This window comes from Pectinophora gossypiella, unplaced genomic scaffold (genome assembly GCF_024362695.1).
Source record: "Pectinophora gossypiella unplaced genomic scaffold, ilPecGoss1.1 Pgos_107, whole genome shotgun sequence".
Taxonomy (NCBI): domain Eukaryota; kingdom Metazoa; phylum Arthropoda; class Insecta; order Lepidoptera; family Gelechiidae; genus Pectinophora; species Pectinophora gossypiella.
Genome location: NW_026063196.1, coordinates 6,071 through 30,359, shown reverse-complemented (window position 1 = coordinate 30,359; position 24,289 = coordinate 6,071). Strand labels below are relative to the sequence as shown.

Sequence of the window (24,289 nt, the reverse complement as noted above, 5' to 3'; positions counted from 1 at the left end):
AGACACGGGCCAAAACTTTGGCGTCCAGCTCCCATGGGGGGGTACCGGCCAAGGCGCAGGCAGCCTCGAACGAGATGGTACGGTACCCCCTCACCACCCTTGTGGCTACAGCCCTTTGAGGCCTCCTCAGAAGAGCACGGTTCTCGGCGCTTAGGGCGTCTACCCAGATGGGGGCGCCGTACAGGGCCATCGACCTGACTACCCCGGAGTATAGTCGACGGCAGCCCACCTTCGGTCCTCCGATGTTCGGGAGTAACCTACTTAGGGCGCCAGCAGTCGCGATTAATCTCGGCGCCAGGCCAGTGAAGTGCGCACGGAAGTTCCATCGGCTGTCTAGGACGAGGCCTAGGTACCGCATCGTCGATTTGACGCCGATGGAAACTCCCCCCACCACTATGTGCGCACCGGCCGGCGGAGCCGCTCGGGGACCGTGGAAGCATATGGCTTCTGACTTCGTCAGAGCCACTTCCAGTCCCAGGCGCCGGATTTTGCCCACCACATGAGCCACACCCGCGGTAGCGAGAATGGCGGCCTCCCGGTATGTGCTGCTTCGAGCCGTCACGAGGGTATCGTCGGCGTAACAAGTTACGTCGACCCCTCGGAGATTCGCTCCACGCAGCACCCAGTCGTAGCCAATGTTCCACAGGAGCGGTCCCAGGACCGAACCCTGTGGAACACCGCACGACATCGACCACTCTCGCCATCCCTCAGACGCCGGGAAGCTCACGGCCCTCACGGAGAGGTATGCCGCTAGCAACCGGCGGAGGTACGGGGGCACATTGTGGTACCTGAGCGCTTCCCTGATGCAGCTCCAGGGCAGGGTGTTGAAGGCGTTGGCGATGTCCAAAGACACCGCCAAGACGACCTCCCCCCGAGCTACAGCGGCGTCCGCTAGGGCCCTCACCCGCGCGATTGCGTCGATGGTGGATCTGCCCCTGCGGAAACCGAACTGGCATGCGCTCAGGTCCGGGCCTGCATCCTCGAGGTGCTCGTTGATACGAGCCGCGACGATTCGCTCGAGGAGCTTGCTGGCCTCGTCCAGCAGGACTATCGGCCTGTACGCCGACGGGGAGTCGGCAGGCCGGCCCTCCTTGCGGATGAGGACAAGTTTTCCGGTCTTCCACCGGCGAGGGAAGTGACCTCTCACTAAGCACCCCGTGAAGAGGTCCCTCAACCTCGGCCCCAGACCGCCTTCCACCCGTAGAGCGAGGACCCAGACACGCCCTGGTATGCCATCAAGGCCCGGGGCGGTGTTCTTGGCCTGCAGTCTCCGCACTGCAATCTCCAATTCGGCCTCGCTCACAGGTGGAATCTCATCCTCATCATCGGCATCTGCCGTGCCGTCTTGCAGCGCCATCGCTGGGGGCGTGTGCTCAGCCCTGTTGGGAAACAGGGCGGACACGACTCGGCTCACGAGCTGTGGCTGAAGACTCTGTGTAAGTGGGGGGGCCCACGGTCGAAGCTTGCGCCTCACCATCTTGTACGGCCTACCCCACGGATCGACATCCAGAGACTCCAGCATCTCCCGTTCCGCCGCGTCTTTGGCCTCAGCAATGGCCACCTGCAAAGCCCTCTTGGCCTCCCTGTAGGATGCCTCGACTTGCGCCAAGAGCTCCTCATCCCTGGTGCGCCTCCTTCGACTCCTTGTGTACCGGCGTCTCGCCTCAACGCAGGCTTGCCTTAGCCGCGTGAGTTCCGCGGACCACCAGTACACAGCTCGTCGCGAGGTAAGTGTTCTGACGCGGGGCATACAGGCGTCACACACCCTTGCCATCGCCTGCTGGACAGCCTCGGTCTCCTGCTCGACCTCCGGCTCGCAATCGGGCTGCAGCCAAGCCTCAACTATTATGGCCTCCTCCAAGGCGTCATAGTTGAGGCGTTTTAACGCCCACTTAGGACCGTTGCCTACCAGAGCTCGGATCGGGCTCGTCGGGGTACCAGGAAGAGTGGACACACTGAAGCGGATATACAGGTGATCCGACAGTGTCTCCACGTCCTCCTGCACTTCCCAGCTTTGAACACAGCGCGCCAGGGCGGCGTCCGCGAACGTAACGTCCACGATAGAGCCGCCCTGTTGCCGCACGCACGTGTTCACCGATCCTCGGTTGACAACGGTCAATCCGGCGGTCAGCGCCCACTCTTCGACCGCCTCTCCTCGGACGTCAGTCGTCGGACATCCCCAAGCCGTCGACTTGGCATTGAGATCGCCGGCGACAATCACACGGGCAGTGCGCCTCCGCCCCACAAGCACGCCGACCTCGAGCAGGAACTGCTCAAAGTCAGACAGGCTGCGGTTTGGCGAGAAGTACACACTGACCAATGTGATGTCCCCTAGAACGGCAGCGACATAACCTCCACCTCGCACAACGTGCTCGAATGGAGGCAATCCCGCCCCCGTCCGCGATATCAACGCCGCCAAGCCAGTCTGGTCTCCCACCCAGTTGTCCCGGGGCGGAACCGAATACGGCTCCGAGACCACCACCACGTCAATCAACCACTCCGCCATGCTCTGGAGCAGCAGGTCCTGGGCTCTGGCAGAGTGGTTGATGTTGGCCTGCAGAACACACAACGCCATTAGTTGGTGTTCATTGGCTCGGTGCCGGCTCGTCCCGCGGCTTGCGGGTGGGAAGGTCGCAAGGGGGCCTGCGGGCCTTTGCGAACCTTCCGCTTAGTCTTAGATTGGGCAGTACATTGTGAACTGCCCAATCGGTGTTCCGCCGGTCTTCGCGCCGCCTCGCACACTGTACAGTGCGGGGTGGCGGAACACGTGGAAGACTGGTGGCCGGTTTGGCCGCATCGGAAGCACTGGGTGCTTCGGTCCACCTCGGACTCGCACAGAGCGTGCGTGTGCCCGACTTCATGGCACCGGAAGCACCGCAGCGGACGCGGCTCCAGCACCCTGACTCGGGCCGAGGTCCAACCCACGAGAAGGCGACCCTGGGCTACCTTTTTGGCAGCCGCTATGGGGCAGCTCACGAGCAGAGAGCCCATGCCGCTCGCGCCCTCGCGGATGGCACCGGCCTTAATGGCATCCACCGCGCAGCCACCGGCTTTGGCCACTGCCTCCACCACCTCCTGAGCGGTGACGGAGTCATCCAGTCCCATGACTCGCATTTGCGCGCACTTAATGGGTCTGGAGACTTTCACTACGTCCCCGCTCAGTGACTCCCTTAGCTTTTCGGCTAAGGTGTCAGCCTTCTCAGTGCTCGAGGCGCCCGCTAGCTCCAGCACTCTCGCGCCAGTTACCGCTTTGCGGATCCTGAGGTTGGAGATTCCGAGGCTCTGCAGGTCAACCTTGGACTTTGCCTCCCTCAGGATATCCGCATAGGTGGCTCCGGTTTCCGCCGCCGCTGGCTGCAACTGCATCACCACCGCCGCTGTGCGGGGGGTGCGCAGTTTGGGCGCCTTGGGGCGTTGTGGCGGTTGAACAGGAGCCGCCTTCTTCTTTCGGCCTTTGCCGACAACGGTCCAGCCGTCGCCGGCAGACCTTGAAGGTAGGGGTCGGGCCTCGCCTTGGCCGCCATTCCCTGCCTTGCTCCTTCTCCCCCTGGGACCCCTCTTTCTCTTCTTAGAGGGTGCGGAGGTTTGGCCACTATCAACCGCGGCTGGGCCACGAGGGGCCACGAGCGGCGAGGCACGTGTGGTGCCAGCTGTAGCGGCAGTCGCCATCCTGGCCACAACTGCAGCGGGGCTCCTCGCTGAGCCAGCGGAGGTCTTAGCCGCGGCCGCGTAGGACTGCGCGTTCTTGCGGTCCGCCGCTAGCGGAGGGCGCAACACCTTTGGAGGCAGGAGCCTATCCTCTAGACCCGCCAACTTCGCATCGATCATAAAGCCCACCTGGCTTATGATCTGCGCGGCGAGGTCTCCATCTTTGTCGGACGTGGCTCTACTGCTCTCAGGCAGCGGCGGGTTCGTCCTCTTTGCCGGCTTAGCGCGTGCAACTTGTAGGGCCGGCTCAGGGCGCAGACCCTCAGAGGCCGGGGTCTCTGTGAGAGTTGCAGGCGCTGGCGCTGGCTGCGTCCCATCCTTAGATGCGCCCAGCGAGTTCCTCACTTGGCGCATCTCCAGCCGAAGGGTCTCGATCTCCTTCTGCTGGTCGTCTAACGCTTTCTGCAGGCGGGTGTTCTGCGCTTGCAGATTGCGCGTTTCGTCATTCGCCGACGTGGCGCGGAGAACGTCCAGGACTTCCACGATTAATTTCGTGGAGTCCTTCAGGGCGCGCACGAAGGTGCCTTTCAGTCGGCCGGATTTGCAAGCCACGTTCTCAATGATCGCGGCTGCATCCTTCGCCTTCTGATAGAGGTCGGCGACTGTTTCAGGGCCAGGTTCCGAGCCAGAATCGGTTCTCGCCAACTCCGACTCTGTTACAGAGCCGCGGAGCGAGAACACCCTCTTAGCCGATTCGGCCACCTCCTTCTCGGCTTGGAGCATGAGCTCTTCCCGCATGGCGCGGTTGAGCTCAGCTTTAGCCTTGGCAAGGCCAACGTATTCTCCTGTGGTGGGAGGGCGACCTCTACCTCTCTTGGCCCGCGCCCTCAAGACAGGCGAGCCGCGCGTCGTTCCCGACGCCCGGTCCTCGTCGTCAGAGGACGGTTCCGAGAGCGAAACTGGTTTGCGCTTGCGCCACAGTTTGCCCTCTGGGAGGGAGGTCACGCTCTCCATGGAGCGTACAGTCCGTAGACTGCTCGCTTCATCCGAGGATGAAGCGAGGCTAGGACCAGTCCGTCTTGTCTTTCGCTGGGCGTTCGGCCCAGGGGAAGCATCATCAGCACTTGGTGCTGGGGTCGAGTCAGGTGTTGGGGTGCGCTCCAACACCACCCGCGCTTCGGAAAGCGCGGATGGAGTTGACGCGCGAGAGTCATGTCCGGGTTGGGCGTTGGACGCCGTTTCAGTCTCGGGTTTACGGAGGCTCTGCGAGCCTACGGAGCGATCGCAGCCCCCCCCACATACGAATGGGGGCCTTAAACTGGATTCACCGGTTTCCCGGCTGCCAGCGTGGGTAATCTTATTTTGAACCGCTTTTTTCATATTTGTAGCTGTACCTCAGCAGGCGGTCTCTTTTATTTACCAGGGTGAGCTCCCTGGGGTGCCCTCACGGCCTGAACGTCAAGCCATACAGCCCCTCGCCGGGCACCACAAACTTAGGCTTTCGGTGATTTTTTCAGAGGTTGTCTTCCTCGCGGCCCCCTCCGCTCAGTGCGGAGGCGGCCCCCGCTCCAGACAGCATTGCGTCTGGGCTACGGGTCGGACCGACGGTGGCCGAAGCCATTGCCCGGCATTGCTGCCGGACCCGCCGCCCCTGCCAACGGTGGGGCCGAAGCCCCTGTCGTCTGGCCGAAGCCAGAGACGCCGTCGGATGGTCACCCTCCTGTGTCCACTCTGCGCACCACCTCGTCCCTGCAGAGGGCCACGAGCAAGGGTGACTCCACCACGCTGTTTTGGTCCGCGCCGGCCGAAGCCGGTACCCCCCCATATCTGGGGGGGCGTTCCCCTATCCGCCACCTGGGGACGCGCCCGATGGGAGATCAGCAACTCCACACGGGGATGGAACCTAACCTAACCTTTTTTTTTTTTTTTTAACGTTGGGAAATGCATTTACGCATACCCGCCGCCATGGGGATGACGGCGGGTTATGTGGGACTCCAGGATCTCAAGTATCCCGCCTACCCACTAAAACCCAACGGTGTTCATCTTGCCGCCTGAGTGGGAGCCACGGGAACGCGCCCGCATACTTCCGCAACTCCCAGGCGGTGTCCATACGGACCCGGCTCGGTGAGCCCTTCAGTGCTCGTAATCGTCAGTGGCGCGCGGAACACACGCACGCCTACCAACACGGGGACTTTGTGCCAGGTGACGGACGCCCCCCGCATCCGTCACCAGCATCCCCACTTACGGGACGCGCCGATCGTGCGCCAACCTCCTCCGTCCCACCCGAGTCCGACGGATCGGGTCAGACGCAGGATCGGCCTCCCGCGACCTCTCGGCGGCCTCCTTCTGCGCCACCACGTCCTCGCAGAAGGAGTATACCGCTCTCCAGGCTCTCTCGCTGCCGACCATGGCCGAGACCACGGCAGGCAACGACAGATCCTGGCCCACCACGCACCTGAGTCGTGCCCGCGACTCAGCCCATTCTGGGCATGCGGCGAGAGTGTGGTCCGCCGTATCCTCGGCGGCGCCGCAATGGTGACAAACTGAGGTCGGCTCTCTTCCGGCGACCCTGCACAGGTATCTGCCAAAGCAGCCATGCCCGGACAGAACCTGCGTCAGGCGGAAAGAAAGCGCCCCGAACCGTCTATTGACCCATTCGTCTAGAACGGGTCGTATCGCCCCCACTGTCCTGTGGCCAGCACTCGGCGACTCCAACGTTTGCAACCATCTCAGGAGGGTATCTCGACGAGCGTTATGTCTCAGTCTCGAGATCTCCTCCGGAGACGGCGCACTTCCGTCAGCACGCGCTCGAGCCGTGTGATGGTAAACACTGGCCAGAACTGCGGCATCCAACTCCCATGGGGGGGTACCGGCCAAGGCGCAAGCAGCCTCGAACGAGATGGTACGGTACCCCCTCACCACCCTTGTGGCCATGGCTCTTTGAGGCCTCCTCAAGAGGGCCCTGTTGTGGGCGCTAAGAGCGTCTACCCATATGGGAGCGCCATACAGGGCCATTGAGCGGACCACCCCGCAGTATAAGCGACGGCAGCCCACCTTCGGTCCACCAATATTTGGCAGCAGCCGGCTGAGCGCGCCAGCAGCAGCAACCAGTCTCGGCGCTAAGCCGGTGAAGTGCGCACGGAAGTTCCATCGGCTGTCTAGGACGAGGCCTAGGTAACGCATCGTCGATTTGACGCCGATGGAAACTCCCCCCACCACAATGTGCGCACCGGTTGGCGGCGCTGCTCGAGGTCCGTGGAAACACAGGGCTTCCGACTTGGACAAAGCCACCTCAAGCCCCAGACGGCGAATTCTTCCCACCACGTGCGCCACACCCGCCGTGGCAAGAATGGCAGCCTCTCGGTAGGTGCTGCTTCGAGCCGTCACGAGGGTATCGTCGGCGTAACAAGTTACGTCGACCCCTCGGAGATTCGCTCCACGCAGCACCCAGTCGTAGCCAATGTTCCACAGGAGCGGGCCAAGGACCGAACCCTGTGGAACACCGCACGACACTGACCACTCTCGCCATCCCTCAGACGCCGGGAAGCTCACGGCCCTCACGGAGAGGTATGCCGCTAGCAACCGGCGGAGGTACGGGGGCACCTCGTGGTACTTGAGCGCTTCCCGGATGCAGCTCCAGGGCAGGGTGTTGAAGGCGTTGGCGATGTCCAGAGACACCGCCAAGACGACCTCCCCCTGAGCTACAGCGGCGTCCGCTAGGGCCCTCACCCGCGCGATTGCGTCGATGGTGGATCTGCCCCTGCGGAAACCGAACTGGCATGCGCTCAAGTCCGGACCGACATCTTCAAGATGCTCGATGACCCGAGCAGCGATAATTCGCTCAAGAAGCTTACTGGCCTCGTCAAGGAGCACTATTGGCCTGTAAGCTGACGGTGCGTCGGCTGGCCTTCCCTCCTTCTTGATTAGGACCAGCTTCCCCGTTTTCCAACGGTGCGGAAACTGGCCCCTCACCAGACAGGCTGTGAAGAGAGCTCTCAACCATGGCTCCAGCGCGTCCTCTGCCCTTAAGGCAGCAACCCACACGCGGCCGGGAATGCCATCGGGGCCTGGGGCGGTGTTTTTGGCCTGAAGCCTACGCACCGCCACCCGCAGCTCAGCCTCGCTTATAGGGGGCACCTCTGCCTCATCGCCCGGCTCGTTGCGCGGCGCCATCGGTGGAGGCGTGTGTTCTGGCCTGTTCGGAAACAGGGCCGACACGACTTGGCTCACAAGCTCCGGCTGGAGACTCTGAGTCAGTGGGGGAGCCCAGGGGCGAAGCTTACGCCTCACCATCCTGTACGGCCTGCCCCACGGATCGACGTCAAGAGACTCCAGCATCTCTCGTTCCGCCAAGTCTTTGGCCTCCCCGATAGCCACCTGCAGGGCCCTCTTGGCCTCTCTATACGCATCGGCGGCCTGTGCTGTGAGCACCTCGTCTCGGATGCGACGTCTTCGGCTTCTGGTGTACCGGCGCCTCGCCTCTACGCAGGACGCGCGCAGCTGCGAGAGTTCGGCGGACCACCAGTACACCGCTCGCCGACCAGGAAGCGCCCTAACTCGCGGCATACAGGCATCGCACACCCTGGCGATAGCCGCCTGAATAGCCTCAGCCTCCGCCTCCACGTCCTGAGAGACTCCAGGATGAAGCCACGCCTCTACGATGACCGCCTCCTCCAGCGCGTCATAATCGAGGCGCTTTATTGCCCACTTGGGACCGTTGCCTTCCAGGGGTCGGATCGGGCTCGTCGGGGTACCAGGAAGCGTGGACACACTGAATCGGATGTACAAGTGGTCCGACAGTGTCTCCACGTCCTCCTGCACTTCCCAGCTATGAACACAGCGCGCCAGGGCAGCGTCCGCGAACGTAACGTCCACGATAGAGCCACCCTGTTGCCGCACGCACGTGTTCACCGATCCACGGTTGACAACGGTCAATCCGGCAGTCAACGCCCACTCCTCCACTGCCTCGCCTCGACCGTCGGTCGCCGGGCAGCCCCAAGCCGTTGACTTGGCGTTCAGGTCGCCAGCAACTATCACACGGACAGTGCGTCTCTGCCCCACAAGCACACCGACCTCGAGCAGGAACTGCTCGAAGTCGGACAGGCTGCGGTTTGGCGAGAAGTATACACTGACCAGTGTAACGTCGCCTAGGACCGCGGCAGCATAGCCCCCACCTCGCACAATGTGCTCGAATGGAGGCAACCCTGCCCCAGTCCGTGAGACCAGCGCCGCCATGCCAGTCCGGTCTCCGACCCAGTTCTCCCGAGGAGGGACCGAGTATGGCTCCGAGACCATCGCGACATCAATCAACCACTCCGCCACGCTCTGGAGCAGAAGATCCTGGGCTCTGGCAGAGTGATTGACGTTGGCTTGCAGTATGCTGAGGGCCATTAGTTGGTGCACATTGCTTCACCGGCACGTCCCGCAGCTTGCGGGTGGGAAGGTCGCAAGGGGGCCTGAGGGCCATTGCGAGCCTTCTTTTTGCTCTTGGATTGGGCAGTACATGTTGAACTGCCCAATCTGTGCTCCGCCGGTCTTCGCGCCGCATCACACACAGTGCAATGCGGGGTAGCGGTGCACTGAGCGGACTGGTGACCAGTTTGGCCGCACCGAAAGCACTGGGTGCTCCGGTCCGCCTCGGACTTGCACAGGGCATGCGCATGCCCAACCTCGAGGCACCGGAAACACCGCAGCGGACGGGGCTCCAACACCCTGACCTGGGCAGAAGTCCAGCCCACCAAGAGGCGCCCTTGAGCCACTTTTTTAGCGGCTGCTATGGGGCAGCTCAGCATCAGCGAGCCCATGCCGCCCGCACCTTCGCGGATGACCCCCGCTTTAATGCTGTCGACCGAACAGCCCCCGGCCTTGGCCACCGCCTCCATCACCTCTTGAACGGAGACGGAGTCATCCAGCCCCACGATGCGCATCGAGATGCACTTTGTGGGTCTGGAGACTTTAACAACGTCTCCGTTCATAGACTCTCTGAGCTTCGCAGCCAGGGAGTCTGCCTTCTCGGCGCTTGAGGCGCCTGCAACCTCCAGCACACGTGCTCCGGTTGCCGCTTTGCGGATCCTGAGGCCAGAGATGCCGAGGCTCTGTAAGTCCACTTTGGACTTGGCCTCCCTCAGGATGTCCGCATAGTTCGCCCCGCTCTCCGCAGCCGCCGGCTGCAGCTGCACTACCACCGCAGCAGTACGCGGTGGGCGCAGCCTGGGCGCCTTTGGGCGTTGTGGCGGTAGAGCAGGAGCCATCTCCTTCCTTCGACCTCGGCCGACGACGGTCCAGCCATCACCATCGGGCCCCGGGGGCATTGGACGGCCATCATTATGGCCGGCAGTCCTTGTCCTCTTCCTCTTGTTCCTCCCTCCGCGTGTCTTCCTCCTTTTTGGAGGCGCAGAGGTCGAGCTGCTGGCCACCGCTGTCGGGCCTTGCAAGGCCACAGACGGGGCAGCACGTGAGGTGCTAGCGGTCGTGGCCGCAGTGGCAGTCGCCTTTTTAGCCACAGCTGTGGCGGGAGTCTTCGTTGCTGCAGCAGACGCCTTCGCTGCAGCAGCGTATGTGAGTGCGTTTTTCCGATCCGCCGCCAGCGGTGGACGCATCACTTTCGGAGGCAGGAGCCGGTCCTCCAGACCTGCCAGCTTCGCATCGATCATGAAGCCAACTTGACTTATGATCTGCGCGGCTAGGTCTTCCTCTTTGTCAGACACGGCTCTACTGCTCGTGACTGGCGGCGGATTTGCACGTCTGGGTACGTTAGCGCGCACAACTTTAGACGCCGGCTCCGGGCGCAGGCTCTCTGCGAGCGGTTCGGGAGTGGGCGATGGCAGTCTCTGGGTTGAGTCCAGCGAAGCCTTTAGTTGGCGCATCTCATCTCGGAGCACGTCAATCTCCTTCTGTTGCGCATCGAGTTTCGCCTGTTGGCGAGCATTCTGCTCCCGCAGCTTGCGCGTCTCGTCGTTGGTCGACGTGGCATGCAGAGCAGACAGAGACTCTTGGAGTAGCTGTGCGGCATCCTTCAGGGCACGTACGAACGTGCCCTTCAGTTGTCCCGATTTCACAGCCACGTTGCGAACGATGCCAATTGCCTCTGTCGCCTTCTCGTGGAGCTCTGCGGCCGTAAGCGATACGGCTTCTGAGCCCGAGTCCACCAGCTGGATTTCCGTCTCCGACGACGGGTTAGACCGTCGGAGGTAAAAGGTCCTCTTGGCCGCTTTGGCCACTTCCTCCTCAGCCTGCAGTCTGAGGGCTTCGCGTACCGCGCGGTTATGTTCAGCCTTGGCTTTCGCAAGGCCGACGTACTCGCCGGTAGTGGGAGGGCGTCCCCTTCCCCTTTTGGCCCGAGCCCTGAGGACGGGTGAGCCGTGTGCCGTTTCCGACACTCGGTCCCCGTCATCAGAGGACGGGTCCGAAAGCGAAGCCGTCTTCCGTTTCCGCCATAGCTTGCCCTCCGGAAGGGAGGTCACGCTCTCCATCGAGCACACTGTCCTTAGACTACTCGTTTCGTCCGAGGACGAAGCGAGGCAAGGACGTGTTCTTGGCTGCTCTGACTGGGCACTAGGCCCAGGAGCAGCTCCTTCAGCACTAGATGCTGATGTCAAAGTCGGTGTTGGGGTGCGTTCCAGCACCACCCGCACTTCGGGAAGTGCGGACGGTGCTGGCGCGCGCGAGTCTCGTCCGGTAGTGGCGTTGAACGCCGGGTAGAAGTCTACCTTGTCGGTCATTGATTTACGAAGGCTATCAGAGCCTACGGAGCGTTCGCAGCCCCCCCCACATACGATTGGGGGCCTTTCACTGGATTCACCGGTTTCCCGGCTGCCAGCGTGGGTAGTTTTATTCTTGAGCGCTTCCATGGTCCAGTACTTCTGGGACGGTTTTATTTACTGGGGTTGTCTCCCCAGGGTAGTCCTAGCGGCCTGACCGTCAGACCATCCAGCCCATCGCCGGACACCACCAACTTAAGCTTGCGGTGATTTTTTATAGAGGTTGTCTTCCTCGCGGCCCCCTCCGCTCCGTGCGAAGGCGGCCCCCGCTTCAGACAGCGTTGCGTCTGAGCTACGGGTCGGGCCGACGGTGGCCGAAGCCATTGCCCGGCATTGCTGCCGGACCCGCCGCCCCTGCCAACGGTGGAGCCGAAGCCCCTGTCGTCTGGCCGAAGCCAGAGACGCCGTCGGATGGTCACCCTCCTGTGTCCACTCTGCGCACCACCTCGTCCCTGCAGAGGGCCACGAGCAAGGGTGACTCCACCACGCTGTTTTGGTCCGCGCCGGCCGAAGCCGGTACCCCCCCATATCTGGGGGGGCATTCCCCTATCCGCCACCTGGGGACGCGCCCGATGGGAGATCAGCAACTCCACACGGGAACCTAACCTTTTTTTTTTTTTTTTTTTTTTTAACGTTGGGAAATGCATTTACGCATACCCGCCGCCATGGGGATGACGGCGGGTTATGTGGGACTCCAGGATCTCAAGTATCCCGCCTACCCACTAAAACCCAACGGTGTTCATCTTGCCGCCTGAGTGGGAGCCACGGGGACGCGCCCGCATACTTCCGCAACTCCCAGGCGGTGTCCATACGGACCCGGCTCGGTGAGCACTGTGGTGCTCTTAATCGTCAGTGGCGCGCGGAACACACGCACGCCTACCAACACGGGGACTTTGTGCCAGGTGACGGACGCCCCCCGCATCCGTCACCAGCATCCCCACTTACGGGACGCGCCGATCATGCGCCAACCTCCTCCGTCCCACCCGAGTCCGACGGATCGGGTCAGACGCAGGATCGGCCTCCCGCGACCTCTCGGCGTCCTCCTTCCGCGACACCACGTCCTCGCAGAAGGAGAAAACCTCTCTCCAAGCCCTCTCGCCACCGACCATGGCCGAAACCACGGCAGGCAACGAAAGGTCCTGGCCGACCGCACACCTGAGTCGCGCCCGCGGCTCAGCCCATTCTGGGCATGCGGCGAGGGTGTGGTCCGCCGTGTCTTCGGCGGCACCGCAATGGTGGCAGATCGAGGTCGGCTCTCTTCCAGCGACCCTACACAGATACCTGCCGAAGCAACCATGCCCCGACAGGATCTGCGTCAGGCGGAAAGAGAGCGCACCGAACCGTCTCTCAGCCCATTCCTCCAGAACGGGCCGGATAGCTGCGACCGTTCTATGGCCGGCACTTGGCGTCTCCAGCGAACGCGACCATCTCAGAAGGGTATCTCGACGAGCGTTAAGTCTCAGTCTCGAGATCTCCTCCGGAGATGGCGCTCCACCTTCAGCACGCGCTCGAGCCGTGTGTTGATAAACACTGGCCAGAACTTTGGCGTCCAGCTCCCATGGGGGGGTACCGGCCAAGGCGCAAGCGGCCTCGAACGAGATGGTACGGTACCCCCTCACCACTCTTGTGGCCATGGCCCTTTGAGGCCGTCTCAACAGAGCCCTGTTGTGGGCGCTCAGGGCGTCCACCCAGATGGGGGCTCCGTACAATGCCATCGACCTTACCACACCACAATAAAGTCGACGGCAGCCCACCTTCGGTCCTCCGATGTTCGGGAGCAACCGACTGAGCGCGCCAGCAGCCGCAATCAATCTCGGCGCCAGGCCAGCAAAGTGCGCACGGAAGTTCCATCGGCTGTCTAGGACGAGGCCCAGGTACCGCATCGTCGATTTGACGCCGATGGAGACTCCCCCAACCACAATGTGCGCGCCGGCCGGCGGAGCCGCACGGGGTCCGTGAAAGAAGATGGCTTCTGACTTGGTCAGAGCCACCTCCAGTCCCAGACGCCGGATCTTGCTCACCACATGAGCCACACCCGCCGTGGCGAGAATGGCGGCCTCCCGGTATGTGCTGCTTCGAGCCGTCACGAGGGTATCGTCGGCGTAACAAGTTACGTCGACCCCTCGGACATTTGCTCCACGCAGCACCCAGTCGTAGCCAATGTTCCACAGGAGCGGACCGAGGACCGAACCCTGCGGAACACCGCACGACACTACCCACTCTCGCCATCCCTCAGACGCCGGGAAGCTCACGGCCCTCACGGAGAGGTATGCCGCTAGCAACCGGCGGAGGTACGGGGGCACCATGTGGTACCTGAGTGCTTCCCTGATGCAGCTCCAGGGCAGGGTGTTGAAGGCGTTGGCGATGTCCAGAGACACCGCCAAGACGACCTCCCCCCGAGCTACAGCGGCGTCCGCTAGGGCCCTCACCCGCGCAATTGCGTCGATGGTGGATCTGCCCCTGCGGAAACCGAACTGGCATGCACTCAGGTCCGGACCAGCATCCTCCAGATGCTCGATCAGGCGAGCAGCGATCACTCGCTCCAGCAGCTTGCTGGCCTCATCCAGCAGGACGATCGGTCTGTAGGCAGACGGGGAGTCAGCAGGTCGGCCCTCCTTACGAATAAGGACGAGCTTCCCAGTCTTCCACCGGCGAGGGAAGTGACCTCTCACTAAGCACCCCGTGAAGAGGTCCCTCAACCTCGGCCCCAGACCGCCTTCCACCCGAAGAGCGAGGACCCAGACACGCCCTGGTATGCCATCAAGGCCCGGGGCGGTGTTCTTGGCCTGCAGCCTCCGCACTGCAATCTCCAATTCGGCCTCGCTCACAGGTGGAATCTCCTCGTCCACGGCCTCTGCCGTGCCATCCTGCAAAACCATTGCTGGAGGCGTGTGCTCAGCCCTGTTGGGAAACAGGGCGGACACGACGCGGCTCACGAGCTGTGGCTGGAGACTCTGAGTCAGCGGGGGAGCCCAGGGGCGAAGCTTACGCCTCACCATCCTGTACGGCCTACCCCACGGGTCGACATCAAGAGACTCCAGCATCTCCCGTTCCGCCGCGTCTTTGGCCTCAGCAATGGCTATTTGCAGAGCCCTCTTGGCCTCCCTATAGGACGCTTCGGCTCGCGCCAAGAGCTCTTCGTCCCTGTTGCGCCGCCTTCGACTCCTTGTGTACCGGCGTCTCGCCTCGACGCAGGCTTGCCTAAGCCGCGTGAGTTCCGCGGACCACCAGTACACAGCTCGTCGCAAGGGAAGCGTTCTGGCGCGGGGCATACAAGCGTCGCACACCCTTGCCATCGCTAGCTGGATCGCGTCAGTCTCCCGCTCAACTTCTGGCTCGCAATCGGGCTGCAGCCAAGCCTCGACGATCACGGCCTCCTCCAGGGCATCGTAGTCGAGGCGCTTTAACGCCCACCTGGGACCGCTCTCCACCGGAACTGGGATCGGGCTCGTCGGGGTACCAGGGAACGCGGAAACACTGAAACGGATATACAGGTGATCCGACAGCGTCTCCACGCCCTCCTGCACTTCCCAGCTCTGAACACAGCGCGCCAGGGCGGCGTCCGCGAACGTAACGTCCACGATAGAGCCGCCCTGTTGCCGCACGCACGTGTTCACCGATCCATGGTTGAGAACGGTCAATCCAGCGGTCAAGGCCCACTCCTCGACCACCTCTCCTCGGCAATCAGTCGCCGGGCATCCCCAAGCCGTCGACTTGGCGTTGAGATCGCCAGCGACAATCACACGGGCAGTGTGTCTCCGCCCCACAAGCGCACCGACCTCAAGCAGGAACTGCTCAAAGTCGGACAGGCTGCGGTTTGGCGAGAAGTACACACTGACCAGTGTGATGTCCCCTAAGACAGCAGCGACATAACCTCCACCTCGCACTACGTGCTCGAGTGGAGGCAATCCCGCCCCCGTCCGCGAAATCAACGCCGCCACGCCGGTCTGGTCTCCCACCCAGTTGTCCCGGGGCGGAACCGAATACGGCTCCGAGACCACCGCCACATCAATCAACCACTCTGCCATGCTCTGGAGCAGTAGATCCTGGGCCCTGGCACAGTGGTTGATGTTGGCCTGAAGAACACTAAGGGCCATTAATTAGTGTTCATCGGTTCCCCGGCACGTCCCGCGGCTTGCGAGCGGGAAGATCGCAAAGGGGCCTGTGGGCCATTGCGTGCCTTCCTCCTGCTTTTTGATCGGGCGGTACATTGTGAACCGCCCAGTCTGTGTTCCGCTGGTCTTCGCGCCGCTTCGCACACTGTGCAGTGCGGGGCAGCGGAACACTGGCCGGACTGGTGGCCGGTTTGGCCGCACCGGAAGCACTGGGTGCTCCGGTCCACCTCGGAGTTGCACTGAGCGTGCGTGTGCCCGATTTCGAGGCACCGGAAGCACCGCAGTGGGCGCGGCTCCAGCACCTTGATCTGGGCAGAGGTCCACCCTACCAGAAGACGGCCGCTTTGAGCCACCTTCTTAGCTGCAGCTATAGGGCAGCTTATTAAAAGCGAGCCCATACCGCCAGCGCCCTCGCGGATGACACCAGTTTTGATGCCATCAACCGGGCAGCCACCGGCTTTAGCCACAGCCTCTGCCACCTCTTGAGCGGTGACGGAGTCATCCAGCCCCACGACACGCATCTGAGCGCACTTTGTGGGTCTGGAGACTTTGACGACGTCTCCGCTCATCGACTCCCTCAGCTTGGCAGCCAAGGTGTCGGCCTTCTCGGCGCTGGAGGCGCCCGCAACCTCTAGCACTCGCGCGCCGGTTGCCGCCTTGCGGATTTTGAGGCCCGAGATGCCGAGGCTCTGTAGGTCCACTTTGGACTTGGCCTCCCTCAAAACATCCGCATAGCTTGCTCCGCTCTCCGCTGCCGCTGGCTGCAGCTGCAATACCACCGCGGCAGTGCGCGGTGTGTGCAGCTTGGGCGCCTTGGGGCGTTGTGGCGGTTGAGCAGGAGCCACCTTCTGCTTCCGGCCTCGGCCGACGACGGTCCAGCCGTCACCGGCGGGCCCTGAAGGCAAAGGTTGGGCCTCAGCCTGGCCACCATTCCCTGCCCTCTTCCTCTTTCTGCCACCCCTCTTCCTCTTCCGAGGCGCGGGGTTTGAGCCACTGGCAGCCGCTGCTGGTCCCCGGGACACCGGAGTCGGGGCAGCGCGTGCAGTGCCAGCTGTCTTGGCGACAGGGGCTGAAGCCTTCGCTGCAGCAGCAGGCGCCTTCGCTGCAGCAGCAGGCGCCTTCGCTGCAGCAGCATACGAGGGCGCGTTCTTCCGGTCCGCCGCCAGCGGTGGACGCATCACTTTAGGGGGCAGGAGTCTGTCCTCTAGACCTGCCAGTCTCGCGTTGATCATAAAGCCAACTTGGCTAATGATACGCGCGGCAAGGTCTTCACCTGTATCGGATACGACTCGACTGCCCTCAGGCGGCGGCGGGACCGATTTCTTGGCCGGCTTAGCACGCACAACTCTCGGAGTTGACTCCGGATGCGAGCTCTCTGCGAGCGGCCCAGGAGGTGCACTCTCCGTGAGTGGCGCAGGCGCTGGCTGTGCCTCATTCTGAGATGCGGTCAAAGAGGCCTTCATTTGCCGCATCTCCTGGCGGAGGGAGTCTATCTCCCTCTGCTGTTCGTCCAGAGCTTTTTGCAGGCGAGCATTCTGGGCCTGCAAATTGCGAGTCTCGTCACTGGACGTCGTGTCGCGCAGGACATCCAGAACCCTCACAATAAGTTTGGAGGAGTCCTTGAGGGCGCGAACGAACGTGCCCTTTAATCGTCCAGACTTGCAGGCCACAGTCTCAACGATTGCAGCCGCCTCCTTTGCCTTCTGATACAGCTCGGCAACCGTTTCTGGAGCGGTATCCGATCCAGGGTCAGACCTAGCTGACATCACTTCCGTCTCCGATGGTGTGTTGGCGCTTCGGAGGGAAAAAACCTTCCTGGCCGATTCAGCCACAGCTCGTTCAGCCTGCAGCATGAGCTCTTCCCGCGCAACGCGGTTGAGCTCAGCCTTAGCCGCAGCGAGACCAACGTATTCGCCCGTGGTTGGTGGGCGACCTCTGCCCCTCTTGGCCCGCGCCCTAATGACAGGCGAGCCGCGCGTCGTTACCGACGCTCGGTTCTCGTCGTCAGAGGACGGGTCCGAGAGCGAGAGAGTTTTCCTCTTCCGCCACAGTTTGCCCTCCGGGAGGGAGGTCATACTGTCCATCGAGCCGACAGTCCTTAGGCTACACACTTCATCCGAGGACGAAGCGTGGAAAGGACTGATCAGTGGCTGCTCTAACTGGGTGCTAGGCCCAGGAGCAGCATCATCAGCAATGCTTGTTGGAGTCACGTCCGGGGTTGGAATACGCTCCAACACCACCCGCGCTTCGGGAAGCGCAGGTGGTGCTGGGGCGCGCAAGTCATGTCCAGAGTTTTTGGCGGCGAGCGCCAGGTCACAATCGGGTTTACGGAGGCTCGTTGAGCCCACGAAGCGGTCGCAGTCCCCCCCACATACGATTGGGGACCTTAAACCGGATTCACCAGTTTCCTGGCTACCGGCGTGGGTAATTACTTTCTTGATCGCTTTTTTCATATTTGCTGTACCTCAGCAGGCGGTCTCTTTTATTAACCAGGGTGAGCTCCCTGGGGTGCCCTAACGGCCTGAGCGTCAGACCATACAGCCCCTCGCCGGGCACCACAAACTTAGGCTTACGGTCATTTTTTACAGAGGTTGTCTTCCTCGCGGCCCCCTCCGCTCAGTGCGGAGGCGGCCCCCGCTCCAGACAGCGTTGCGTCTGGGCTACGGGTCGGACCGGCGGTGGCCGCAGCCATTGCCCGGCATTGCTGCCGGACCCGCCGCCCCTGCCAACGGTGGAGCCGAAGCCCCTGTCGTCTGGCCGAAGCCAGAGACGCCGTCGGATGGTCACCCTCCTGTGTCCACTCTGCGCACCACCTCGTCCCTGCAGAGGGCCACGAGCAAGGGTGACTCCACCACGCTGTTTTGGTCCGCGCCGGCCGAAGCCGGTACCCCCCCATATCTGGGGGGGCGTTCCCCTATCCGCCACCTGGGGACGCGCCCGATGGGAGATCAGCAACTCCACACGGGACACGGGAACCTAACCTAACCTAACCTAACCTAACCTAACCTAACCTAACCTAACCTAACCTAACCTAACCTAACCTAACCTAACCTAACCTTTTTTTTTTTTTTTTTTTTTTTTTTTTTTTTTTTTTTTTTTTTTTTTTTTTTTTTTTTTTTTTTTTTTTTTTTTTAACGAGGAGAAATCCATCATGGATACCCAGCCGCCCGGGGAAAGCGGCTGGGTTATGTGAGACTCCTACTCACTAAAACTCCTCGGTGTTCAGCAGCCTCCGCCTATTGGCGGGTGTGCGGGGACGTTTACACACTCTTCCGTGCACCCGCCGGCGCCGTCCGGAACGGACGCTCCCAGGGTTCAGGGTGGGAGGAGTGCAGTCCACCCTGACCTCCGCTTTTATGTGGTCTGCCGGAACACACGACAGACCACATCCTCCGTGAGCCCTTGATGGATTCGAGCGGCGGAATTTCCCCGCTTCCGCCGCCCGAGGGCTTGTTGACCGGGCAAGAGTCGGCGAGCATTACCCCCCTTCTCCGCCCAGTTTGCCAACGTCGGATAGGATCCGAGAGGGGGACGTCCCCTCGGGTCCGCTCTGTTGCCTCCTTCCGCGCCACCACGTCCTCACGGAAGGAGACCATAACATTCAGCGTTCCCCTGCCGCCAACCACGGCGTTGACCATGGGTGGCAGCAGGAGGCCGCTGCCAACCACTCAACGGCACGTTGTTACGCCCACGCCGGACGGACCCCCGGCGTGTTTGGCTGCTCTGACAGCCGCTGCCTCCATCTTCGCAGCAGGCTGTGTTGAGCGCACTCCTCCCTGTGGCCTGCCATTACGGGCCGGTCGTCATCGCTTCCTGCGATGGCTGCCTCGGTGCTTGGCCAGGGACTGGAATCTTGGCAGTCCCTTTTCTGCCCTTCTTCGGCCGTGCGCACTTCCGACCCCCGGTTGCATGGTTTGCAGGTTTCCCTGCAGCCTTGCAAACGGGGCAGTGGAGGTCGCCGGTACATGACGACGCCATGTGACCTTCCTGTCCGCACCGGAAGCAGTTCCGGCTTCGGTCGACCTGCGATTTGCACTGGAGCCCAGTATGCCCAATCTCGAAGCACTTGAAGCACTTCATTGGCCTAGGCCCCAGTGCACGCACCCGAGCTGAACTCCAGCCGATCAGGAGTCGCCCGCGTTCCAGCACCGTTTTGGCAGCCCCAATAGGGCACTCGACTAGCGCGCTGCCCACGCCAAACACACCAACCCGGATAGGGCCGACCTTGACATGCTCCGGAGAGCATTTTCCGACCTCGGCCACGGCAGCCGTGATGCTCTCCGCAGTCGCCGAGTCGTCAAGCCCGGAGACAACCACGTCGGTACATCTCACCGGGCAAGCCACCTTGACGGTTTCTGGGAGGACCTCTTTCAGCTTCGCTGCAAGGAGTTCGGCCTTGTCCGCGCTCTCCTTGCCGGGGATCTCGAGCACTCGAGCCCCGGTGGCAGCCAGACGGAAGCGCAGGCCGTCTATTCCCAGCTGTCTGAGGTTCACTCCCATCTTCGCCCTGGTGAGCACCTGGGCATATGTAACTCCCTCAGCGATCGTCTCCGGACGCAAGGTCAGGGTGACTACAGCCGACCTAGGAGGGCGCAGAGCCTTTGCCTCTTCATTGCCTCTCGCCTTTTTAGGCTTTGCCTGTCCGCGCGGCCTTGTAGTGACTACATGGCTCGCCGGAGGCTTGCTGGGCGCAGTCTGGGCTGTGGGAGTGGCATCGGCTTTGCGCGCCTTCTTCTTTCCCTTCTTTCCTTTCCCTTTCCGCACCACGTCGCTCCACGTCTCCGCAGGTGGCTGCGATCCCTGCAAGGGGGTCGCTTCGCCACGTGTGGGCGCTGGGGTGGGAAGGTCTGCTGCTGGGGCAGCCTTTTTGGCTGCCTTGGCGGCAGGGGCTTTGGCAGGTGGGAGTTTGGCTGCCTTTGTAGCCTGTGGCTGGGCTCCCTTCGCCTGCGGAGCAGGCTTCTTCAGGTCCGCTTGCAGCGGCGGACGGAACGCCGACGGTGGGAGGAGGCGGTTTTCCAGCCTGGCCAACTTGATATCGATCATATGATCGATGTCGGACAGTATGGCCGACCGCTGGTCCGCCTCACTCCTTCCCTCCTCCTGGGATGCGGGCGCCTTGGCGCGGGAGTTCTCAGCGGAGAGACGCGCAAGGTCCTCGCGGAGCTTGATCATCTCCTCGCTGAGGCTCTCCACCCTTCTCCGCAGTTCTGCGTTCTCAGAACGCAGAACCCGGACTTCCTCATCGGAGGTCCTCTCCGTTAAAGCCGCCACAGCCTGTTCTATCTGCGTGGCGGCTTTCTTCAGGGCGTTCACGAACGTGCCCTTGAGATTCTTGGATTTGCGAGCAACGTCAAGGATGACCTTGACGCCGCTCTCCACCCGTCTCTCAAGGCAGTCCGCAGGCACTCCCGCAAGCTCCCTGGTCGACTCGAGGACCTCCGATTCGTCCAGGAGTTCGAGCTCCGCTCTTCGGGCATTGACCAAGGCCTCCTTCGCCTTGGCCAGACCAACGTAATGCCCGGTGGTGGGCGGCCTTCCCCTGCCGCGCTTGGCTGCACGGTTTGGAGTAGCCGCAGCGATGGATGAGCCCGCTCCCGACTCATCACTGCTTCCCGCCTCCGGGGCTCTCCGTTTTTTGCGCCGCTTATCGCCAGCGGCCAGATCTCCGTCCGAATAGGAGACGGCTGTATCCATCCCCGAACATTCGGATTCCGTTTCCGAGACGGGCACAGCCGCCCCTACCATTCGCCCTCGCAGGCCTCTCGCCGTGCTCTCCGAGCTGCCTCCAGCCGTGGCCCTGTATGTTCTGGGAGGCACCTGCTCCTTCGACCACCGGTGCTTGCCGCTAAGCACCGGCGATTTCGGGTCCAAGGTTGACCCACCCGTCCCTTTCCCCTTGCGGGGCTCGTCAACTGCACTTGAGCAGCTGCTAATGTCGTCGTCGGATAAAACGGCCGCCTCCGGATTGGTGGTATCCGCAGACCGTGCCGTTCTTTCCCCAGATCGCGCGCAATCGTGTCCTCGTTCCTCGCCAAAGTCATCAATTAAATCAGTCCGTTTGCTTTTAATAATTTTTAAAACGTCTTTCAGCTCCACAACAGGTATTTTTTCCATAGTTTTTAATTGATCCCACGAGTGTGAGGGAAATATTCAGTCCACCCGGGCAGTGCCCTCTGTACCCGGGTAACCCTAATCCGCCTGGGGGGTCGGGCGGTGCCCCAGCGATGGCCGCTCGCTGCCGGAGGTATCCCCTCCGCCACCTGTAACAGGCGCCTCACGCCGCGCAAGACCCGAAGGTGCCCCAACGTGAGACTTTGGAGATTTTTTAGTGAGGTTTACTCCTCTCGGGGCCGGCCGGTTAAGGCAAGCCCCCCTGGCCCTGAGACATGCCGCGAGACATGACCACCGCAAGTCAGGGTAGCAGGTTCGCCCGACTGTGGCCGAAGCCTGTCCGCCAGCCGTACATTGACGACCGACGAACCAGCCGCGCGAAGGCGGAATTCGCCTCCTCCCTGCGGATTTTTATAGAGGTTATCTCCTCGCAGCCCCCTCCACTCAGTGTGAAGGCGGCCCCCGTTCCTGCGACCCCACCAAGTGCAGGCTTACGGGTTGCCCGACGGTGGCCGAAGCCGTTGCCCGCCCAGAGTTATCTGAGCGGACCCGCCGCGCGTTGGGTTCTTCTTAGCTTCACTGTGGAAGTGATATGGAGTAAGCGGCATTTCCAATCACTTCCACAGCTACTGAGCCCCCCCGCCACGACAAGGCGAGAACCCATTGGGGGGGAACCTAACCTAACCTAACCTAACCTAACCTAACCTAACCTAACCTAACCTAACCTAACCTAACCTAACCTAACCTAACCTAACCTAACCTAACCTAACCTAACCTAACCTAACCTAACCTAACCTAACCTAACCTAACCTAACCTAACCTAACCTAACCTAACCTAACCTAACCTAACCTAACCTAACCTAACCTAACCTAACCTAACCTAACCTAACCTAACCTAACCTAACCTAACCTAACCTAACCTAACCTAACCTAACCTAACCTAACCTAACCTAACCTAACCTAACCTAACCTAACCTAACCTAACCTAACCTAACCTAACCTAACCTAACCTAACCTAACCTAACCTAACCTAACCTAACCTAACCTAACCTAACCTAACCTAACCTAACCTAACCTAACCTAACCTAACCTAACCTAACCTAACCTAACCTAACCTAACCTAACCTAACCTAACCTAACCTAACCTAACCTAACCTAACCTAACCTAACCTAACCTAACCTAACCTAACCTAACCTAACCTAACCTAACCTAACCTAACCTAACCTAACCTAACCTAACCTAACCTAACCTAACCTAACCTAACCTAACCTAACCTAACCTAACCTAACCTAACCTAACCTAACCTAACCTAACCTAACCTAACCTAACCTAACCTAACCTAACCTAACCTAACCTAACCTAACCTAACCTAACCTAACCTAACCTAACCTAACCTAACCTAACCTAACCTAACCTAACCTAACCTAACCTAACCTAACCTAACCTAACCTAACCTAACCTAACCTAACCTAACCTAACCTAACCTAACCTAACCTAACCTAACCTAACCTAACCTAACCTAACCTAACCTAACCTAACCTAACCTAACCTAACCTAACCTAACCTAACCTAACCTAACCTAACCTAACCTAACCTAACCTAACCTAACCTAACCTAACCTAACCTAACCTAACCTAACCTAACCTAACCTAACCTAACCTAACCTAACCTAACCTAACCTAACCTAACCTAACCTAACCTAACCTAACCTAACCTAACCTAACCTAACCTAACCTAACCTAACCTAACCTAACCTAACCTAACCTAACCTAACCTAACCTAACCTAACCTAACCTAACCTAACCTAACCTAACCTAACCTAACCTAACCTAACCTAACCTAACCTAACCTAACCTAACCTAACCTAACCTAACCTAACCTAACCTAACCTAACCTAACCTAACCTAACCTAACCTAACCTAACCTAACCTAACCTAACCTAACCTAACCTAACCTAACCTAACCTAACCTAACCTAACCTAACCTAACCTAACCTAACCTAACCTAACCTAACCTAACCTAACCTAACCTAACCTAACCTAACCTAACCTAACCTAACCTAACCTAACCTAACCTAACCTAACCTAACCTAACCTAACCTAACCTAACCTAACCTAACCTAACCTAACCTAACCTAACCTAACCTAACCTAACCTAACCTAACCTAACCTAACCTAACCTAACCTAACCTAACCTAACCTAACCTAACCTAACCTAACCTAACCTAACCTAACCTAACCTAACCTAACCTAACCTAACCTAACCTAACCTAACCTAACCTAACCTAACCTAACCTAACCTAACCTAACCTAACCTAACCTAACCTAACCTAACCTAACCTAACCTAACCTAACCTAACCTAACCTAACCTAACCTAACCTAACCTAACCTAACCTAACCTAACCTAACCTAACCTAACCTAACCTAACCTAACCTAACCTAACCTAACCTAACCTAACCTAACCTAACCTAACCTAACCTAACCTAACCTAACCTAACCTAACCTAACCTAACCTAACCTAACCTAACCTAACCTAACCTAACCTAACCTAACCTAACCTAACCTAACCTAACCTAACCTAACCTAACCTAACCTAACCTAACCTAACCTAACCTAACCTAACCTAACCTAACCTAACCTAACCTAACCTAAC

At 60.5% G+C, this 24,289-nt stretch overlaps 1 protein-coding gene across 1 annotated transcript; it reads right to left on the bottom strand.

Annotated features, from left to right (window-relative positions):
- Positions 1-2,574: 2,574 nt before the first annotated feature.
- LOC126380821 (uncharacterized) lies at positions 2,575-5,028 on the bottom strand. The gene has a single exon (XM_050030416.1). The coding sequence runs from the start codon at positions 5,026-5,028 to the stop codon at positions 2,575-2,577; it is 2,454 nt and encodes an 817-aa protein (XP_049886373.1).
- Positions 5,029-24,289: the final 19,261 nt, after the last annotated feature.